This window comes from Leptinotarsa decemlineata, unplaced genomic scaffold (genome assembly GCF_025532065.1).
Source record: "Leptinotarsa decemlineata unplaced genomic scaffold, Ldec_3_MD MMD2_tig00001719_RagTag_RagTag, whole genome shotgun sequence".
NCBI classification, from domain to species: Eukaryota; Metazoa; Arthropoda; class Insecta; order Coleoptera; family Chrysomelidae; genus Leptinotarsa; species Leptinotarsa decemlineata.
This window is the reverse complement of record NW_027412569.1, coordinates 13,096,088-13,114,081: the sequence shown is the minus strand read 5'-3', so window position 1 is coordinate 13,114,081 and position 17,994 is coordinate 13,096,088. Positions and strand designations below refer to the sequence as shown.

Sequence of the window (17,994 nt, the reverse complement as noted above, 5' to 3'; positions counted from 1 at the left end):
TTTATTCAAACGCCGTAACATTTTTGGGCAAATTTGGTATTTTCCCTTCTTATCCGATTTATTTTGAAACGGTTTTTGATTTCAGGAAATTGAAAACACAAAATTGCCAAAAAAAGTTATGTACCTTCCCTGTTAATATTGATATAATAGATCAAAATATTGAGTTTTGATCAGATGATCGACAAGCAGAATGTTAGCCGCCATATATTTTCCATCGTCCAAGTCCGGCCCTGTTTCGCACCACGTAAATTAAATTTCCACAGCACTAATGTGGAGTCCGATGTTTGGCGCCTTTGTAATAATTTCACTACAAGCCATAATACGTTTTTCGTATCGCAGTTGTCATGACAATGTCCAGGACGCAAGTATGCGCGATAAAGAATAAAAATGAAATATATAAACGTTTTACTTTGTGAGGACGACGGCATTTTTATGCAGGTACCGACATTAAAAAGGACTAACGTCAAAATGGTTTATTGTTTCGACTCTTTTTCTTCGTCGAAATGCATTTATTATGTTGTCTTGCGTCGAAGGGCACAATAAAAGGGTTGAAAGTAAGGGGTTACCTTTGTGAAAGAAACAAAAAAAATGTTGAATTGTTTTTTGGTAGAATTTTTATTACATTACATATAATTATTGGCAGGATAGAGAATTAGTTTCTCTTAGTTTTTGAAAAACTTTCAAGTCGAATATGAAATAATTATATCGTTTTATTGCCCTTTTCTGGGACTCAATCTCCACAATCTGGAAAACTGAAAATTTGACATGGATTTATTTATACAGTTGTAGAAAAAGGAAACTTCTTGTTAACGTAAATTGAATATTTTTCAAAAAAATATGTTTATCAGTAATTTGTCGTATTTAATTATTTCAAAGGATTGAAAAATTGCAATATTTCTCATTTCTTTTTTGTGAGTTTCCTCATTTTCAAATTTCTTCAACAGGTAAGGTGTTCTGTGACATCAGTTTATTGAGATTTTCTACATAATTTTTAAGATGGGAAGCCAAGTACGATCCATCTTCAAAGCAAACTGTTTGAAATGTAGTTTTCACCAGATATAAGAATGTATATTTAGAGTTTTGGCCTCTCAAAGTGATATTCATTAATGATCAGTTGTATTCCATTCTATTCTGAGAATATTCTATACACATCGGAAAAGTCTAGGGATATTTTTAAAAATGGCAATAATTTTTTTTAGATCGCTTTAGAGAAAAAAAAATTGACGGGTGATTATTAAACGAATGTAACTTACAACAAAATTTATTAAATGGTCAAAAATACTGAGTGCGCATATAAGCAAAACTAAAAAAAAATATGGCTCTTCTTTGGCACCCCGAAAAAAATCATAATACAAAAAAAATTGGAATCAGTACAAAGTATGGCCTCCACACTGGTTTATTACGGCCCTACATCTATCGTGCATCGACAAAATGAGATTGTCAATGTCTTGTTGAGGTACATTTGCCCATTCAGCGATTAAAAGCTCTCTCAATTGAAACGTTGTGTGAATGTTCCCCATATACGGAGTAATTCTTCGATGAAGCATGTCCCACACATGCTCGATGGGATTCAGGTACGGTGATTGTGCTGGCCATGGCAATACATCAACTCCTTCGTTGGTGAGCCAGTCAGTCACTAGACGCGCGACATGTGGACGAGCATTATCGTGCATTAGGTGGAAGTTTTCACCAACAGCACCAGCAAACGGACGGACGATAGGTAGAAGAATGGTGTCGAGGTACTGTTGAGCTGTGAGGGAGCGATTTGGAAAAACGAGATCGGTTCTGCCGCCGATCATGATTCCGCCCCATAGCATTACTGTACCACCTCTGTATGTGTGGACTTCCTGGACGTGTCTCAAACGTTCATTATTTCCAGGTCGTCTCCACAGTCTTACTCGACGAGAATCTGGATGAAATCCAAATCTGGATTCGTCTGTAAACAAAACTGTGGCCCAATCATTTGCATCCCAGTTTTGATGTTCTTGACACCACTCTAATCTTCTACCGCGATTGCCTCTCGGCAAAGGTGGACATCTAAGTGGCCTTCTGTTGTGGAGATCTGCTTCATGCAGTCGATTTCTGACAGCATCACGACCAATGGTTACCTGGTGCGTCTGCTGCAACACGTTAACCAACTCAGGTGCTGTGATTGTCGGTTGTCTTCTTGCGGTTAAGACCAAAAATCGGTCTTGAACTGCAGTTGTAGCGCGTCCTCGCCCTGGATGTTGTTCGGCTGGACTGCCAGTTTCACGGAAACGCCGCCACAATCGACTGATAACACTTTGGGAGACCCCCAAACGAAGAGCTACATCATTTTGTCGCATGCCACCTTGAAGAAGCCCTACAGCTCTATTCATCTCAGCCAATGGTAAGTGATGGCGTTCCATGTTAAAGCACAATATTTCCAGTTTAATTGCTGAGCAAGAACTGCATAGAATGTACAAACTCGACACTTTCAGATTATTCAATTTAGACGAAAACCTACAGTTTGTAAAAAACTTGATAAAAGATTAGTTACCGTTTTTGCAGGCTTTGTTCATCCCAAAGAAATCTACAGGGTGGTCGAGTGTACCAATTTAATCGAAATTAAACGACCTCATGCATTTATTTTTATGATATTTAGTATGTTATAAAAATATCCCTAGACTTTTCCGATGTGTCTATTTCTGATGTAATCTCGCTGTTAGTTTTCGCGCACTTTCAAAAAGGGACTGCGAAATATGGCTGATTTTTAATCAAAAAGACCCTATAGTAACTGATGTACAGAGCAGTTTTCTTTGAGAAAAACACATTGAATTCATGATTGATTTGAAGTTTGCTCTTTTTATCCCCGTTCAGAGTTCTTCATTACAATTTTTATTTCATTAGGTTGTGAAAGGTGGAAAGTCCCGGAAAAGATAAAGAAACTTCAGATTCCTTCCAAAAGATTCAAATGCAGAAACAAAAAAAATAAAATAATGAAATGAGTACTTACGGCCTTGATATTTCGTTTTGTCAGAACAGTTCCAGATGTTGAAGAGGAAACATGAAACAGAACAGAAATGGAATTATTACAAAAAAAAAACATTACATTTCATAACACAAAATATCTAATTACTCAAGCTGATACACTGAAATTAAAAAAATTGGAAACTTCAATGTCAGTTGAACAAGTCATTATTCTGTGATTTTTACACAACAGTTTACAAAATTGCAAAACGTGTTTTTCAGTATAACTTTTGTGTATTAAATTGTAAGCGGTACGAGAATTTTGGGCCTGTGGGGCACGCTGGACCATCGTCAACATACCTTTACCAGTTAATATATTTTTGAAAAACTGGAAGACGCTGAAGAGTTTTCTCAAAATTGCCCATGGAAATTTCAGCGAAGGGGGAGCTCGAAGGATTACCCATTGAAAGGCATTTTTTGTTGTTATATATTGTGTCACTGAACTCAAAATGATATCTCAATATGATCTTGTGAGGATCTTCTGCAGGAATGGTTAGGAATAAATTCGTGACGTCGCTTTGCTATCAATAATATCAGTTGGTGTTGATGAGATACCGACTGTTATAGTTAAACGTGTAGGGATCCTAATTTTGTCATCCACTAGCAGATATAATAAATGAATGCTTCTCTACTGGAATATTTCCTGATGCATTGAAAATTGCCAAAATTGTGCCAGTTTGCAGAAAGGAGAAAAAAATGAAATATCAAACTATAGACCAATTTCTATTCTGTCAGCTTATTTAAAAATAATTGAACGCCTCATTCACAATAGGCTATTGTCGTATTTTATTGAAAATTATATATTTGTAATGGATCAGTACGGTTTCCTCCCTAATAGATCCATCAAATCTGCAATTTATGATTCACTCAACCATATATTTGATCAACTCGATAAAGGTAATGAAGTAGCTGCAATTTATTTCGACCTAACGAAAGCTTTTGACCTCATTAATCATGAGCTACTAATGCTAAAACTAGAGCGGTATGGTGTTAGAGGAAAAGCCAATGATCTAATAAAATCTCACCTCAGCAACCGAACACAAATAGTCGGTATCTAATCTAAAAATAATTTCAAATCTTCGGTATCCTACTACGAAAAAGTATAAACTGTCATAGGAGTGCCTCAGGGCTCCATACTCGGTCCAATACTTTTCTTGATATTTATCAACGACATAAGTCCCCAAATAGACATCAGCTCAGTTTTTCTGTTCGCTAACGACATCTCAGCTGTTGTGTCAGAGGGATATTAATTCTCTGAATGAAACATCTAATGTAACAGTGTCTCGAGTTGTTGAGTGGTGTAAAAGAACTGTCTCTTAATCAATGAAAATAAAACCAATAATATACATTTCAGAAACAGTACGGAAGCCCCACTACATATCAATATAGACGAAATAGTTGAAACATTTTCCTCCAAATTTTTATGGATTATGATAGATATAGAATTGCGTTGGACTGATCAAGTAAAAGCAGTAATGGGTAAATTAACGTCAGCTTGTTGTGTCATAAGATACCTCAGGGATCACATAAGTATTAACAATATCAAAATGTTTCATTTCGCTTATGTCCATTCGGTGATTGATTATAGCGTAATATTTTGGTGTCATGCACCAACATCCAAGAATATATTCTTCTATCAGAAAAAAAACAAATTTAACCTCAAAAATGATACCTCTTGTGGACAATTATTTTCTAATCTAGGAATTATGACTGATCATTGTGCCTAGATATATAATTTCGTAATATTCGCTAAAAATACCTGCACAAATTTCCGGCAAATAATTAATACATTTGCAATATTGTAGCAAGAGGAAGTAAGCATCTACGCAAATATATAATGCACTGCCTCCACATTTCAAAGAAATCAATACCATGGGTATTTTCCAACGAACTTTGAACTATCTGACTAAAAATCCCCTATATTCACTTGACGAATTTTACAATGTCTGTAAAGTGTAATGTATGGGTTGAATATGCATACTTTCTTCTATTTTTGTAACAGCCACAATTGAACGTACTCTAAGTGATGATAAATATTTTTACATTTACTTGTAATTTTGATATCATTTTTAGTATTTACTTATTTATTTATATGCGTGTTTGTAAATTGTAATTTTGTATTTGACGTTGCTGGTGTTTCATAGGAAACCCATGGCAATAAATATATTATTATTATTATGAAGTTTGATAAATTAGTAATTGTGGAGTTTGTGCATTGGACATGGTGTATTGGTATCTGTTTTCAGGTCTGTAGAAGAAGGTTACTTGTTGGTTGAATATTTTGGTAAAACTGCAGCGGAACTGGTATGTTCACAAATCTACATTGACCACTGAAGAAATAAAAAAATACATCTCACTTAGTAGCTTGAAATCGTTGGCAAAACTCCCCCTTTCCACCTGCCAGCCTGTTCCGCATCGAAATAGCTATCATAACGAGAAACAATCCTCCTTAAGTTTCTAAAAACAAACAAACGAAGACACACTATCAACCGGTGTCATCTGACATAAATAATATCCATTTTCTAATGGTCCGAGCCACAAAAACAGTTCTATTAATGATAAATGTCATTAGGAGGGACCACAAACAATCCATTCAGAAATAAAATGTTATTTTTAACGTCCATGTGACGCGCTAACTAGACATGATGATGGATGAGCTTCTCTTCGAGTCCACCTTTCGTTCGACTCGAAATTGGCAACGATTTAATTTTGAGAAAGTGAAAAGGTCATGCTTCAAGATAAGAAATTATTATTGAACGAGCGAATTCGTGTTTCGGACTCGGAAAAATTGGTTATCATACAATTTTTGACCGCAGGCGACAGGTAAAAATGATTGGATTATTTTTGAAGTATTACGTTGCCTGATGCTCAAAATACAGTTTGAACAACTTTCATATTTTGAATTAAACATTCTTAGAAATTCGTTTTCTTCATTTTAGTCTCATTCATTTCACTTTAGATCAAATTTCTCTCAAGCAAAGTTCTCTTCGAAAATATTTACCACGCTTTACGTATCTTCTTGGACTTGTTATCTGTTGTGATTTTTTTAGAAGGGCAATAAGCACGTCAAGCTCATAAATGCTTACAAAAAACAACAGACTTGTAATATGGAAAAAATATTTGGTATGCTGTCGCTAATAACTCAAAAAGCAAGTATTTCATCGAATAAATCATTCTAGATAAAATATGGCTTATAATAAAACAATTTGTATCCCCGTGTGTTGAATTAGTGATAATCTATGCTTTTTTTCTCAAGAAATGATTTTGTTGGAGAAGTTTATTTTGAAAATTAATCTTTTGGATGAAGAATAAAGTATTGACCCAGTATGTCAACTGAAGTTTGTCTTTAGAATAAGTAATAGTTAATTTTGCAGAAATACAAATGAAGTATAGCTCTGATTCAAAAGTCATCCTTTTTTTCAGTATCGATGTTAAACAAAATACTTAGAGAACACAATTGGGGACACAATCATATACAATTAAAATGGAAAAAATACTTATTTCGAATAATTTGCGAATGACTAAGATGATATTTGGGGTTTCATTGAGAATATATCGATATTTTAAGTAAATTTCTTCTCTATTTTTGAATTCCAATATGATGTATTTGACTCATTTTCATAGTTTTACATACGAATAATTCATGTGCAATATCTTTTTTCCCAAAATATCCCAACAAATTATGGTTATTTAATTCAAAAATTATATATTATTTAAACGAAACTGAAAAGATAATCCAAAATATGAAGAAATCTGACACAAAAAATTTGAGTATACAGCTGTAAGCCACTGTAAGTTGATCAAAACTTGTCGCACTGAAACATATTTTTTTTAAAACAAAACACAAGCACTGCAGGAAAATCCTCAAGTATTTTATGGAGTAAAACAATATGTATAATTTTATGAACGTCTGGTTTACATTTTTGGAAAAATGATTATTGGAATCCTTCGTGTCTCTAAGACGGCTCACTTCACGAAGAAAAGAGCTCAAAACTGTTCCAAATTGAATCATGGAATCGATATAGATCAAGTCACCATTCTTGTTAAGTCGATAGCATTTACAGAATCGAAATAATTAAATAGAACTGGCCAATACTTGATGAAAATCCATATTATATTAAAAAAGTAATTAATATAGTTTATTGTATGAATTCCATTAAACCATTCATAAAATCTTCAACTAATACCACTTTCATTATTAGAAAACAAATTTATTGAAGTCGAACTATTTAATTCTCTTTGGGCATTGTGCAAAGGTTCTGATTTTTTTAATATACTCATTGCTGAGTATTATAAATGTGATAAACGTTCAGTTGATTCTTTGATTCAAAGAATTTAATTTATGTTCTTTCATACTTTTGAAGAAAATGATCCGTTTGGCCAATATCGAGTTGGTACGAGAATCTAAGTCAATTCTATCCTATCCGATACTTCATCTATTATTTTCAAATAATGTAATCTGATTTTTAGTTCTGTAAGCTACGTCTTTTTCTGTCTCACTCAAACAACAAGCCATTGATGGGTTCGTAGGTCAACGTCCTGAAACGTTTACTCTCTCTTTTGAAACTCAAACCGACTGATTTCATAGATGTTTCCAAAGTTTTTTATGAGAAATTTCAACTATATGAAGAAACCTTGATTTTTTGTTAATGAATGTAAACTGTTCCAAAATAAGATTCACCCTGTATAAGGTAACTATCGATTTTTGTAAAAGTAGGTCGGGTAAAAGAGGATAGTATAATAATTGACAAAAACAAGTTTACTGTGTAGTCAGTGAAGTCTACATTGGGTTGAAAATAATTTTTGTAGCGAGTTTGTTGAACAGCAATAACAATTGACATGTCTCAACCTCATATTTCGGAAGTTGATAATTACAAAGCAATCTGCCGGAGTCACACTCCAGTAAAACTATTTACGCAGGTGTGTTCTTCCTTGAAACAAATCCAATTTACATTACTTACTCATACTCTAAATGATTTATCACACGCAGATATTTATTACAGACAATTTAAATATTAAAACAATCACCGATATGAATAAAAAAACGATAATAATTAAAATACGACAATCTCGTTGTTATTAATGATATAATAAACAACATCTTTTGCACCACTTATTTATTCATTTCCGTTTTTTTCAATTCGTCTTTAATAACACAACTGTTCGCATACCTCCTCAAACGATTATATGAAAAATGCACCTCTTCATTATCCTATCCATAATATCAATTAAAGAATCATTTCATACAACTGATGTTTTTATTGTTTCGTTTGAAACAGGTGTGATTATTAGAGGAAGGTTATTAAAATACAAAGGTCAATCTGGGCGGAATGAACAGAAAACATTTGATGAATGGTTCCGATCAACTATAAAAGTGGAAAATGGTTCACATAAGGTACCAAACCGACTGTAAGCCTTGCAACCATTGGATTTGATGGAACCATAGAAAATCTTTCGGTATTATGCCCTATACCACCTATACCTGTGAGGATCAACAAAATTTATACTGTGGTTCACAGTAAGGTGTTCATAACCCCCCGTATCCAATCGATGGTCTCCCAACCATCGGATATGATGTAAGAACATAATTTTTCTTTAGTATTTCTCCCTACACCACCCACGGCTGTGAAAACCAACAAAAATTATACTATGGTTCACAATGAGATGCTCATAACCCTCTGTACCCATTTTTTTTGAAAAATATTTATTTATACATCAATTTTTACTTTGTCTCCTTCAAAGTGATCACCCTCAGATAAAGTATTCTTTAGCTTGTGTTTTTCTGGTATGTATTTGAGCTCTCTTAGCGATTCAGTTTCTATCTCCTCAATCGTCGCAAAATGCTGTCCTTTCATGGGTCTTCTCAATCTTGGGAATAGGAAAAGTCGCAGAGGGCCAAATCTGGGGCATGATAATGGTGTTGTTTCTGGCCAAAAAATTACGAACAAGCAATGAAAAGTGTCGGAGAAGGTGAAATGATTGTTAAAGTTGATGTAATAAATAAACTCTTGTGCTTTTATGTATTTTTTGTGTGAAAAGAGGGCTGAGAATTTGCAATGTTCATACCTTTGGAAAGCTGTTACTATGTTCATTCTTGGATTCGTAATCTACACGTGAAAATACGTCAGTGGACCTAAATTCTTTTTAAAAATCGGAGGATGCAGCCTATCTGTTATACAGCATGTCACGTTCTTAGAAAAACCCTTATTGTGTAAAACTTATAGTAAATTGTATTATTCAGAAAAATAATGACTATGATTTTGACATAAACAGAAATAATTTGCTAAGAATGTTTTCTCATCTTCAGGCTATTTCATAGATTTTAAATGACATGATTACCGCCAAACAAATGTTTTCCATTTTTCGACAACTTTACACTGCTGTGGCTATATCGGCGCCCATGTTAGCACACAATCCAGTAGGCGGTGGAACTATCATTTCCTATTTCGAAAACAGGAATCGTGTTTTCGTGATGCCATAAGAGCCTTAATTGCCGTTATTTGATTTGCTAATCGCACAGTGTTTCTTCACGCGCTAACGAATTCTCATTGTTGTTCCAAAATGGCCGCAAATCGTTCCGAAACGAATGTTTTGCGTAAGGGAACTCTTTATTTACATAAAGAATTTCGTGGTAGAACATCGAGTTGGCCGGTTAATGAGGTGTATAATTTATATATCCGATTGTCGATTGTTCTCACGCTCTTTCATTTTATGCGTCTACTATTATCACATCATTATTTTTCTATGGCAGAAAAGAAAGTAATGGAAAATTACTGTAACTCCCGAGCTTAGTCTTGATAGACGGCTGTTTTCAGTTTGCACAAGAAGAGCAGGTGAAAAATTGAAGCAATAGAGACGTGAAGTTGAGTCATCAATGAAAAATGAGATGAAACTCAAACTTTCATACGGCAACATTTTCTTCTATTAGTGAGAAAAAGACAATTTCTCTTGTGTTTAGCAGGGCGGATACCTACACTCCTTTTCGTGGTTCCAATGTAGACCAACCCGCAGCTAAAAGGAATCCGGTATACCCAGGGTATTGTTAAAGGTTCTCTGGACTCCTCAACTGACCTTTGACTTTATATGATAGTTTTTGTTGGTCTGAATATTGGTTTGAGTTCTTATTTCTCTAAAATTCCCCCAATCCTTCTGTAACCCGCAGCTACAAGGAATCCGATACACCCAGGGTATTGCTAAAGGTTCTCTGGGGCCCTCAGCTGACCTTTGACTTTATTAGATAGTTTTTATTGGTCTGAATATTGGTTTTACGTCTTATTTCTCTGAAATTTCCCCAATCCTTCTGTAATATTTTCAACATAGGGAAGGATAGCTTTTCCCTTGACCAGGTTTACTTTGGCGTTAGTGCCATTGTCTTCCCTGGGTTTTATGGTCCGCTTAAATTCCCCTTCTAGGTACCCATGCCCTTGGAAGGTATTTCTCAGGTGACTGAGTTCCTCAGGAAGGCTCTCAGGTTCACAAATACGTTGTACTTTCTAAACCAACGTTTCAATTACTCCCCTCTTCAGTGGTGGCTAGCGGTTAGTTTTTATGCAGTCTTACGTCAGTTTACAAGAACAACTGAGAAGGCTAGATGATGGTGTATGGGTGAAGATTCATCATTACCCAGTGGAGTAGTTGTTTTCTGATAGGCATCAGTCCATTCAACCTACTGTGTAGGTATATCTGAGACTGGCTTGAACATTTAAAGTTAATTTCTTTAGATCTTTATTGTTCGTAAGTGAGAGGTAGTGGTGAAATTGGAAAAGTAGCAACTTAGTAAAATCCAATGGATGTGCAATATCATCTTTACCTGTTCATAAGTAGGTTTGCTACATGTGATACATGACATCCAACTTACCGTGAATGGGTCCTGTAACAAAAGAAAAACAGTATTACTTTTCATTATTTCGCAAAATTTAGTAACAAAAAAAAAGAGTGAGACATACTAATACTATTGCTAAAAACGTTAGTATTGTCAAAATCCAACTATTCTCGAAGTGATTTCATGATGATTTTCATATAAACATTAACAAAAAAAATTAAAAGATTATAATTTATTTTCAGGGTCTTTTGCCTTAAAAATTTTTCTCAATGTTACTTTCAGCTATTCTTTTTACTTTTATTTTTTATTTGTTATTTCAGAGATTTCAAATCATTTCACATTAGACAATGGAAGTCCGAACTAATCAAATTCACCGTGAAGCATTGTCAACCACCTTCAAATAATTTACTGTTCACTATTATCTCGAACGAACAAGTTGAATGTCAAAATTGCTCTTTCAAAGCGAGTCGAATCTTCACCAGCCTACCTATCTGGGTAGCCAACTTCCGAGATAGAAAATCACGAAAGCTATTAGCGACCCTTTGATTTTCGGTCGAAGATTCCATTAAATCTTCAATATCGAATTACGGAAGCATATCATTACAGGCAAAATATCGTTCACAACAAAGAACACTCAAATTACCCATAATGCACGAGAAAATAGCCCACGAGGTAGATTAATTCGCACGATGTAACAATTTCAGACGCGGTGTATTCACCAGGAAAAACTGAAGATCGTGCAACACCGGCTAATGCGCGGGTTGTTTTTTAACAGACATGAAAAAAAGGACAATGAAAAGTCGGTATATTATTCGGTCATATGTTGGCAGCTTCAACATGTAAGGGGAGAACAGCGTTTCTGTTGACTTTTAGATTCATACTGTTTATTAACGTTTATTAAACATCGTAATAATAGTATATTCCTGTAGAACTTTTTTAAAAAAATTAGAAATACTAACTTTACCCTGCTTGTACATGATGGAAATTTATGTCAATGTTTTCCAAAATAAGAGTCGATTTCCTTCAATAGGCTAATACTCATACAATCAACACTAGGCAAAAAAACTATCAATCAATCAATCAATCAAACCATCATTTGATATCAAATAATAACATCTTGTTGACAAAGCGTGTATGTATAAATGTAATTAAATCAATAACATATGATGAATGTGTAAAAATAGTCACTACCATATAAAATTGAATTAAATAAAAACAATCGGTCACTTATTTGAAATTGAAATATAACAAACAATGGAAGGTGTACAGTGTATAGTTTTGGTCTACCTATCATTCTAATCTATCCGCATAATGTTCTTCCAAACTATAGTAGGTTCTATCGGAAAGAACTCTTTTTACTGCTTTTCTCTCAAACATCAACAAAACATTGATACCGGCACTTCAAGGGTTTCATTCATTCCGCTTTTCATCGAACTGATTCAACTATAACACTGGAATATCAACTAACCTGGAAATATTGCTTGCTGACAATCCAACTGATACTTCAACAAAAGAAATGAGTTCAAAGTTGATAATGACCGCCAGATTTTGGTGACATTGATTGGGTATGCCATTTTTTCCAACGTGAATCGCTACTTGCGCACAGGTATCGTTTCTAAGCCGAGTTTTCGGCAGTACCACAGTTTCTCCATGTGAAAAAATGGAGTCTATCCTGTTACCTTTCAAATTATGTTTCTATCTGGAATTTTCACCATGATTACACGACACCTTAAAGGATGTTTCCTAACAACCGATGTTACTGAAACTAACGTTGATGTCAACGCTAATCCAGATTTATTGCAGAGGAATCTATAGCAAAGGCATTTGGTCGTATTGATTTGACAAGCCTGTGAATTTTTGCTTGACCGAGAAATTTGGGTATTGTAGAATTATTGTAAATTCCTACATAAAGCCAATACGACCACGGCTTAAACATCAGATATTCCAGTCCCATTTTATAAAACACGGTCATTAGCGTGGTAAAATGCTTTGTTGAGACCAAAAGCTTTGCTAATAAAATAAGTACACTCTCCGGCGTGAAAATAGTATTTTTGTTGTTTACAGACTAAACAATTCCGAAAATTCAAAAATCCCCTCATGACGAATTCCAGAGCCAGTAATCGCGATCGCCGTGTTTATCGCATCGATCGCCAGGTTTGATTAAGTTAATTGCGACCGTTCCGATAAAGTGCATCATGGAGGGCGACGAAACGCAACATCGAGACCGTTTATTATCGGATCATTGATCGCCAATAATGGTTCAATTTGCGTTGATTAGAAGGCAGAGCGGCGGAAGCTGTGGTCGCCGCCGCCACCGCCAATATCAACGGACGGCCCACCGATTGCCATTGAATCGGAGGTCGAGGATTTGTTGAGTGAGGATGTTTTGTCCTCAACTCACATATTACGTTATATTTTATATCGTTACAGTTGTGAAATGCATCCATATATTATTATATTATTTCCTACAGTAAGGTCCGGCCTATTTCCACGAATCTTCGATATAATGTAGGGCGAGCCGACATCAATAACCACTTCAATAACCTCTTAATCTGAGCCTTAGGCATTTATCCGGCTAAGATCTATGTCTCACTGCGGCAAGCTGGTATGATCTTGAGTTTCCAGAGTAGAGAAAGCATTATTTCACTAAGGACAATCATCCTAGCAGAATGGTCTAGATAGAGTATGCGGAGTTCAAACGACATTCGCCTTTTTCGGAACTGAAAACTTCACGATGAATATAGTCCTACTTTGAAGGCCGAGCCGGACTACTTCCAGTTTACTTGCTTGTATTAGCCAGAGGCTGAAGAATGAATAATCCCTATAAAATCGATACATCATATTTCCCAAAACGGATTCAATATTCTTCAGAACGTATGGCAACATTGGGGTCTCATCAGTATTGTAGGGGTGATGAAGATAATGACATAGCACCAATGGGACTATGTCGTTGGATATAGACTGAAATCACGAATGCTGGACATGCTGACAGCTATACATGCAACTGAAGACACCATCCTGGTAAGTTATGATGATACATCTGTTTCCGCTTTGGGTGTAGGAAGCCAAGACCAACAGCATTGATAACCCGGGATTTTCAATGTTGATGAAAAGGCCCCCTTGATTCTTGTGTAGTCATCAGAATCGAAAACTGAACCAATTTCATTAACCGCTCGTGTCTTGAAGAAAATTGCTCCAACTTCTACTTTCATGGCAGAGCATTATGCAAAGTACAGGATCCAAACGTCTGATGACTTTACAGGCTCCATCCTGTACTATTCTGTTAAACAGACACTCCGAATTCAAAAGTCCACGTGAAACGGATGATTTGGGATACAAACTCCGATAGAGGTGAATAATTTTCCGGGCCTCCACATAGAGTAGATACAGCTCTTTTTTAGTCTACTTCACTACTTCAAAGGAGTGGAGATGGATCGGAATACAAGCATTTTTGTAACAGCAACTCTCTTCTTTCCAGACAGTTCCGATGACCGGCTCTATCGGAGTTTGTAGCGATACATGTGCCGCAGAAAGAGTTATTCACCAATCCGAGTTAAGTATACGTCTTCGCGACATCCAGATGGTGCAGGATGCTTTCTTTCGCGAGCTGTTCTTTCCTGCGCCGTCCTTTTTTGTGAACACCGTTTTGCAGGAGTTCACAGACATCTGCCGCATCTTACACCAACCATGAACAACTTCCCTTGAGGATATTTCAGGCTACGTGGTCCAAGAACTCAAGGGTCTATCTTGGAGAGTACCTGCCATAATGAGCATGGCGTAAATCCAGCTAGTAGGGGTCTATTCCATGCCTTTTTGGAAGTTCGAATGCTCTTTTGATATCTTTGAATGAAACCACTACAATTAGAATCAATAGTGCTGAATCCTTGAATTTTCCAGACTGAATAGCATATTTCTGGTCAGGAAAGACTTAGGTTGAAGTGACCAGCTAGACGAGTCAGTTCAGTACCATTTTTAGTCATTTTGGTAGGGAAAACGTTGGGCTGATTGGTGTACCAATTTATAGTGCATGTCTTTGCTGCCAATCAACTACTTCCAAGCTAGACCAGCTCCAAACTTTTCATAATAATGGTTTCCAGTCTCTTTTGAAGCAGAACTCGTTTCCAATATCTTCGTTGCAAGTTGTTAGAAGAGTTCTTGAATTATAATTGAATGATAGTCCAACTTTTTTTTTCATTTTCAAATCATTTATATTCTCAAATATGAAATGGAAACCATACATACTATTTATTTTAAGACTTAGGATGTAAGAATAACAATTAATACAATTTTAAGTGATTTAACCACACAAACCTGTGTGTGGTTAAAAAATTTAAAAATATTAAGAAATATATAATAAAATACGAAATACATATATCGGAACGAATAATAATATTAAGTGAATACATTAATAAAATGATATGACATAAAATATAAAATGTAATAAATAAAAATAGATAAAAATAAGTCCTTAAGTTACATATAATATGAAAGTTGGGAATATAAAAGTAACCTTTTTTTTTATTTTTTTTTATTTATTAAAAGCTAATAAGCGAAGTAAGGTAGAGGTACTATACGGAATTCAATCAGTATATTCTCTTATTTTTCTTCTTTCTTTACTTGATATATGTTTTTTCAACAGTATTTTGAATTTTTTCAAAGAAGTTTCAGATTTTAAGTTCTCAGGTAGGTCATTATATATTTTAGGTGCTATATGATGAAAACATTTCTGTTCAACTGTTTTATTCATTTTGGGAATGACATATCTATTTCTCTGTCTAGTATTATATGAATGGGCAGGTAATATGCATGGACGTTCGTGATATCCCTCCCTATGCTATAATGCCATAGTTAAGCTGAGTTTCAACGAGACTTTTGTAAACAATTTGTTTTTGTTTGTAATTGAGGTAGGTGATGAGTTGTTTGAATCTGTATAATATACATCTTAGTTTTTTTGTTAGATATATAATATGTTCATTCCATTTCAGGTGGGGATCTAAAAATATACCTAGGTATTTTATTTTGTTCACAGGTTTTAACATCAGATTATCTTGGATCATCAAGTTATAGTTGGGAAGAGAAGTTTCTTGGCTACTAAAAGGCAGGTAATGGGTTTTATTGAAGTTAATTGATAAAAGCCTACTATCGAACCAATCTTTCAAGTTGTTCAAGTCGTTTTCTGCTTTTACTTTTAGGTCATACCAGTTTTCAGCTTTGTAAATTATCACGGTGTCGTCTGCAAAGCTTATTATTTGACCATCTTTTTCTTGCATAAAGAGGTTATTCATATAAATTGTAAATAGCACGGGTCCCAGAACTGTCCTCTGAGGTACTCCACATGTTATTATTTCTTCGGTACTAGATATATCATTGAGTTTTACTTTTTGTTTTCTATTCGTCAGATAGCTTCTGAAAAGATTAAATGTTGTACCTCTGATGCCAATTTCATGAAGAGTATTCAAGAGGATGTTGTGGTCGACGGTATCGAAAGCTTTGGACAAGTCGAGAAAGACACCTAATGATGGGATACCTTTATCCAAGCATTCATATATCGTACTTGTCAAGACATGTATTGCATCTTGAGTCGATTTTTGATCACGAAAACCATACTGTGCATCAAATAAAAGATCGTATTTTTTAAAAAATTTATTTAATCTATTTTTTATGATTTTTTTGTATAATTTTACTTAATGTTGTGATAAGTGAAATTGGTCTGTAATTACTAATATTTTGTTTATCTCCTGTCTTATGTACAGGATTAACGACTGACAACTTGAAAGCGGTAGGAAAATAACCTTCTTCAAAGGATTTGTTGATGATGTATGTCAAAGGAGTACTAATGTAATTTGAAATTATTTTTAACGTTTCCGCTTTGATGCCATCATAACCTGGAGCTTTTTTATTTTTCAAACTATTTATAATGTTGAAAACCTCCAATTCATTTGCAGGTGCGAGGAAAAGGTAGTTTGGTGTTATTTTTTTTCATTTCTATAATTTTGATTTGTAGTAATATTTTTTGCTAAATCTTTTCCCACTTCTATGAAATACTTGTTATTCATCTAGAATCTAGGCCAAAATAAGTTTCGATGTTTTGGTACCCCTAGGACAGTTCTTAAGATGTAAGATTGATGATTCTTCAACTTGATTCGTAACTTGGATTTCCGTATGGAAGGGTGTCATCTTTTTCTTACTCAAATATGTATTCATATTTCTATCTTCTCATGCTACGAATGATTGTGCCAGTTGATTTTCATCCAACACCTTTTGTAACAAATTTGTAACGTTACAAACCACAATTGTTCATCTCGAACTTGACTTTCAAATGAAATGTTGCTCCCAAACACGATCTGGAAACCTCTTTCACCGGCTAATTAGTAGCCGCGACGTCTTCGAATCGTAAACTATCTCGCCTCGTCTCAGAAATAACCTTTCAGCAGCCTAAGAGTCGTCACCTCCAACTGTCGCGTAACTTATAATTCGGAAAGATGAGATCCGCCGCTTAAGCGGCCATGAATCAATCAAGGCGTCGACCTTATCTTCCTAAATACCCACGTAAACAAACATGTGTAAGCTACAAGTCGACACCTTATTTTCAGATGCGCCTTCGAATAAATCCCGGTGCTATCGAAAAACGACGCGCTATCTCCTCAAATGCTGTCATTGACAAAGTGGCGAACTGAAATAAAGCCGAGCAGCTGCGAAAGCTCTCTTCGCTGCTTGTTGCTTAATGATAGTGGCTCTCCGATTGTCGAGATGGAGAAAAAGAGTTTTGGATGGGTATAGTCTAGTTGACGAATGTTATTTCAACGTATCGTCAAGGTTTTTCAAGAATACTTAAAAATTTACTTGACGTATCTGAAATATGACACAATCTTAGGCAGGAAATTTACTATAAATCATTAGAAAGTTACAATATTGGCACGACATAACCCCCTTTCCCAGAAACATATTGTGTTTTGGTTCAGATATGTTGATGACGTACTGGTTGGTTTTGATGGTTCAAACAGGCAAATTAATCAATTTTCAAACTTTCTCAATAGTTTGCATCACAAAATAAAATTCACAGTAGAAATCGAACAAAACAAGGAGTTTAACTTTTTAGATTTGAATATTAAAAGAGTCAATTATGGTTTTCAGTTCAATATCTACCGGAAAAACACGGACTGTACAATTTCCTTTGACTC

At 35.0% G+C, this 17,994-nt stretch overlaps 1 protein-coding gene across 1 annotated transcript in view; it reads right to left on the bottom strand.

The window, feature by feature from the left end:
* Positions 1–214: 214 nt before the first annotated feature.
* The window catches only part of sowah (ankyrin repeat domain family member sosondowah), a 164,375-nt gene continuing 146,595 nt past the window's right edge, over positions 215–17,994 (bottom strand). The window contains exon 6 of the mRNA XM_074176543.1: positions 215–10,861. Within this exon, the coding sequence (XP_074032644.1) occupies positions 10,709–10,861 (153 nt within the window). The 3' untranslated portion in view covers positions 215–10,708. The remainder of the gene's footprint in view (positions 10,862–17,994) is intronic.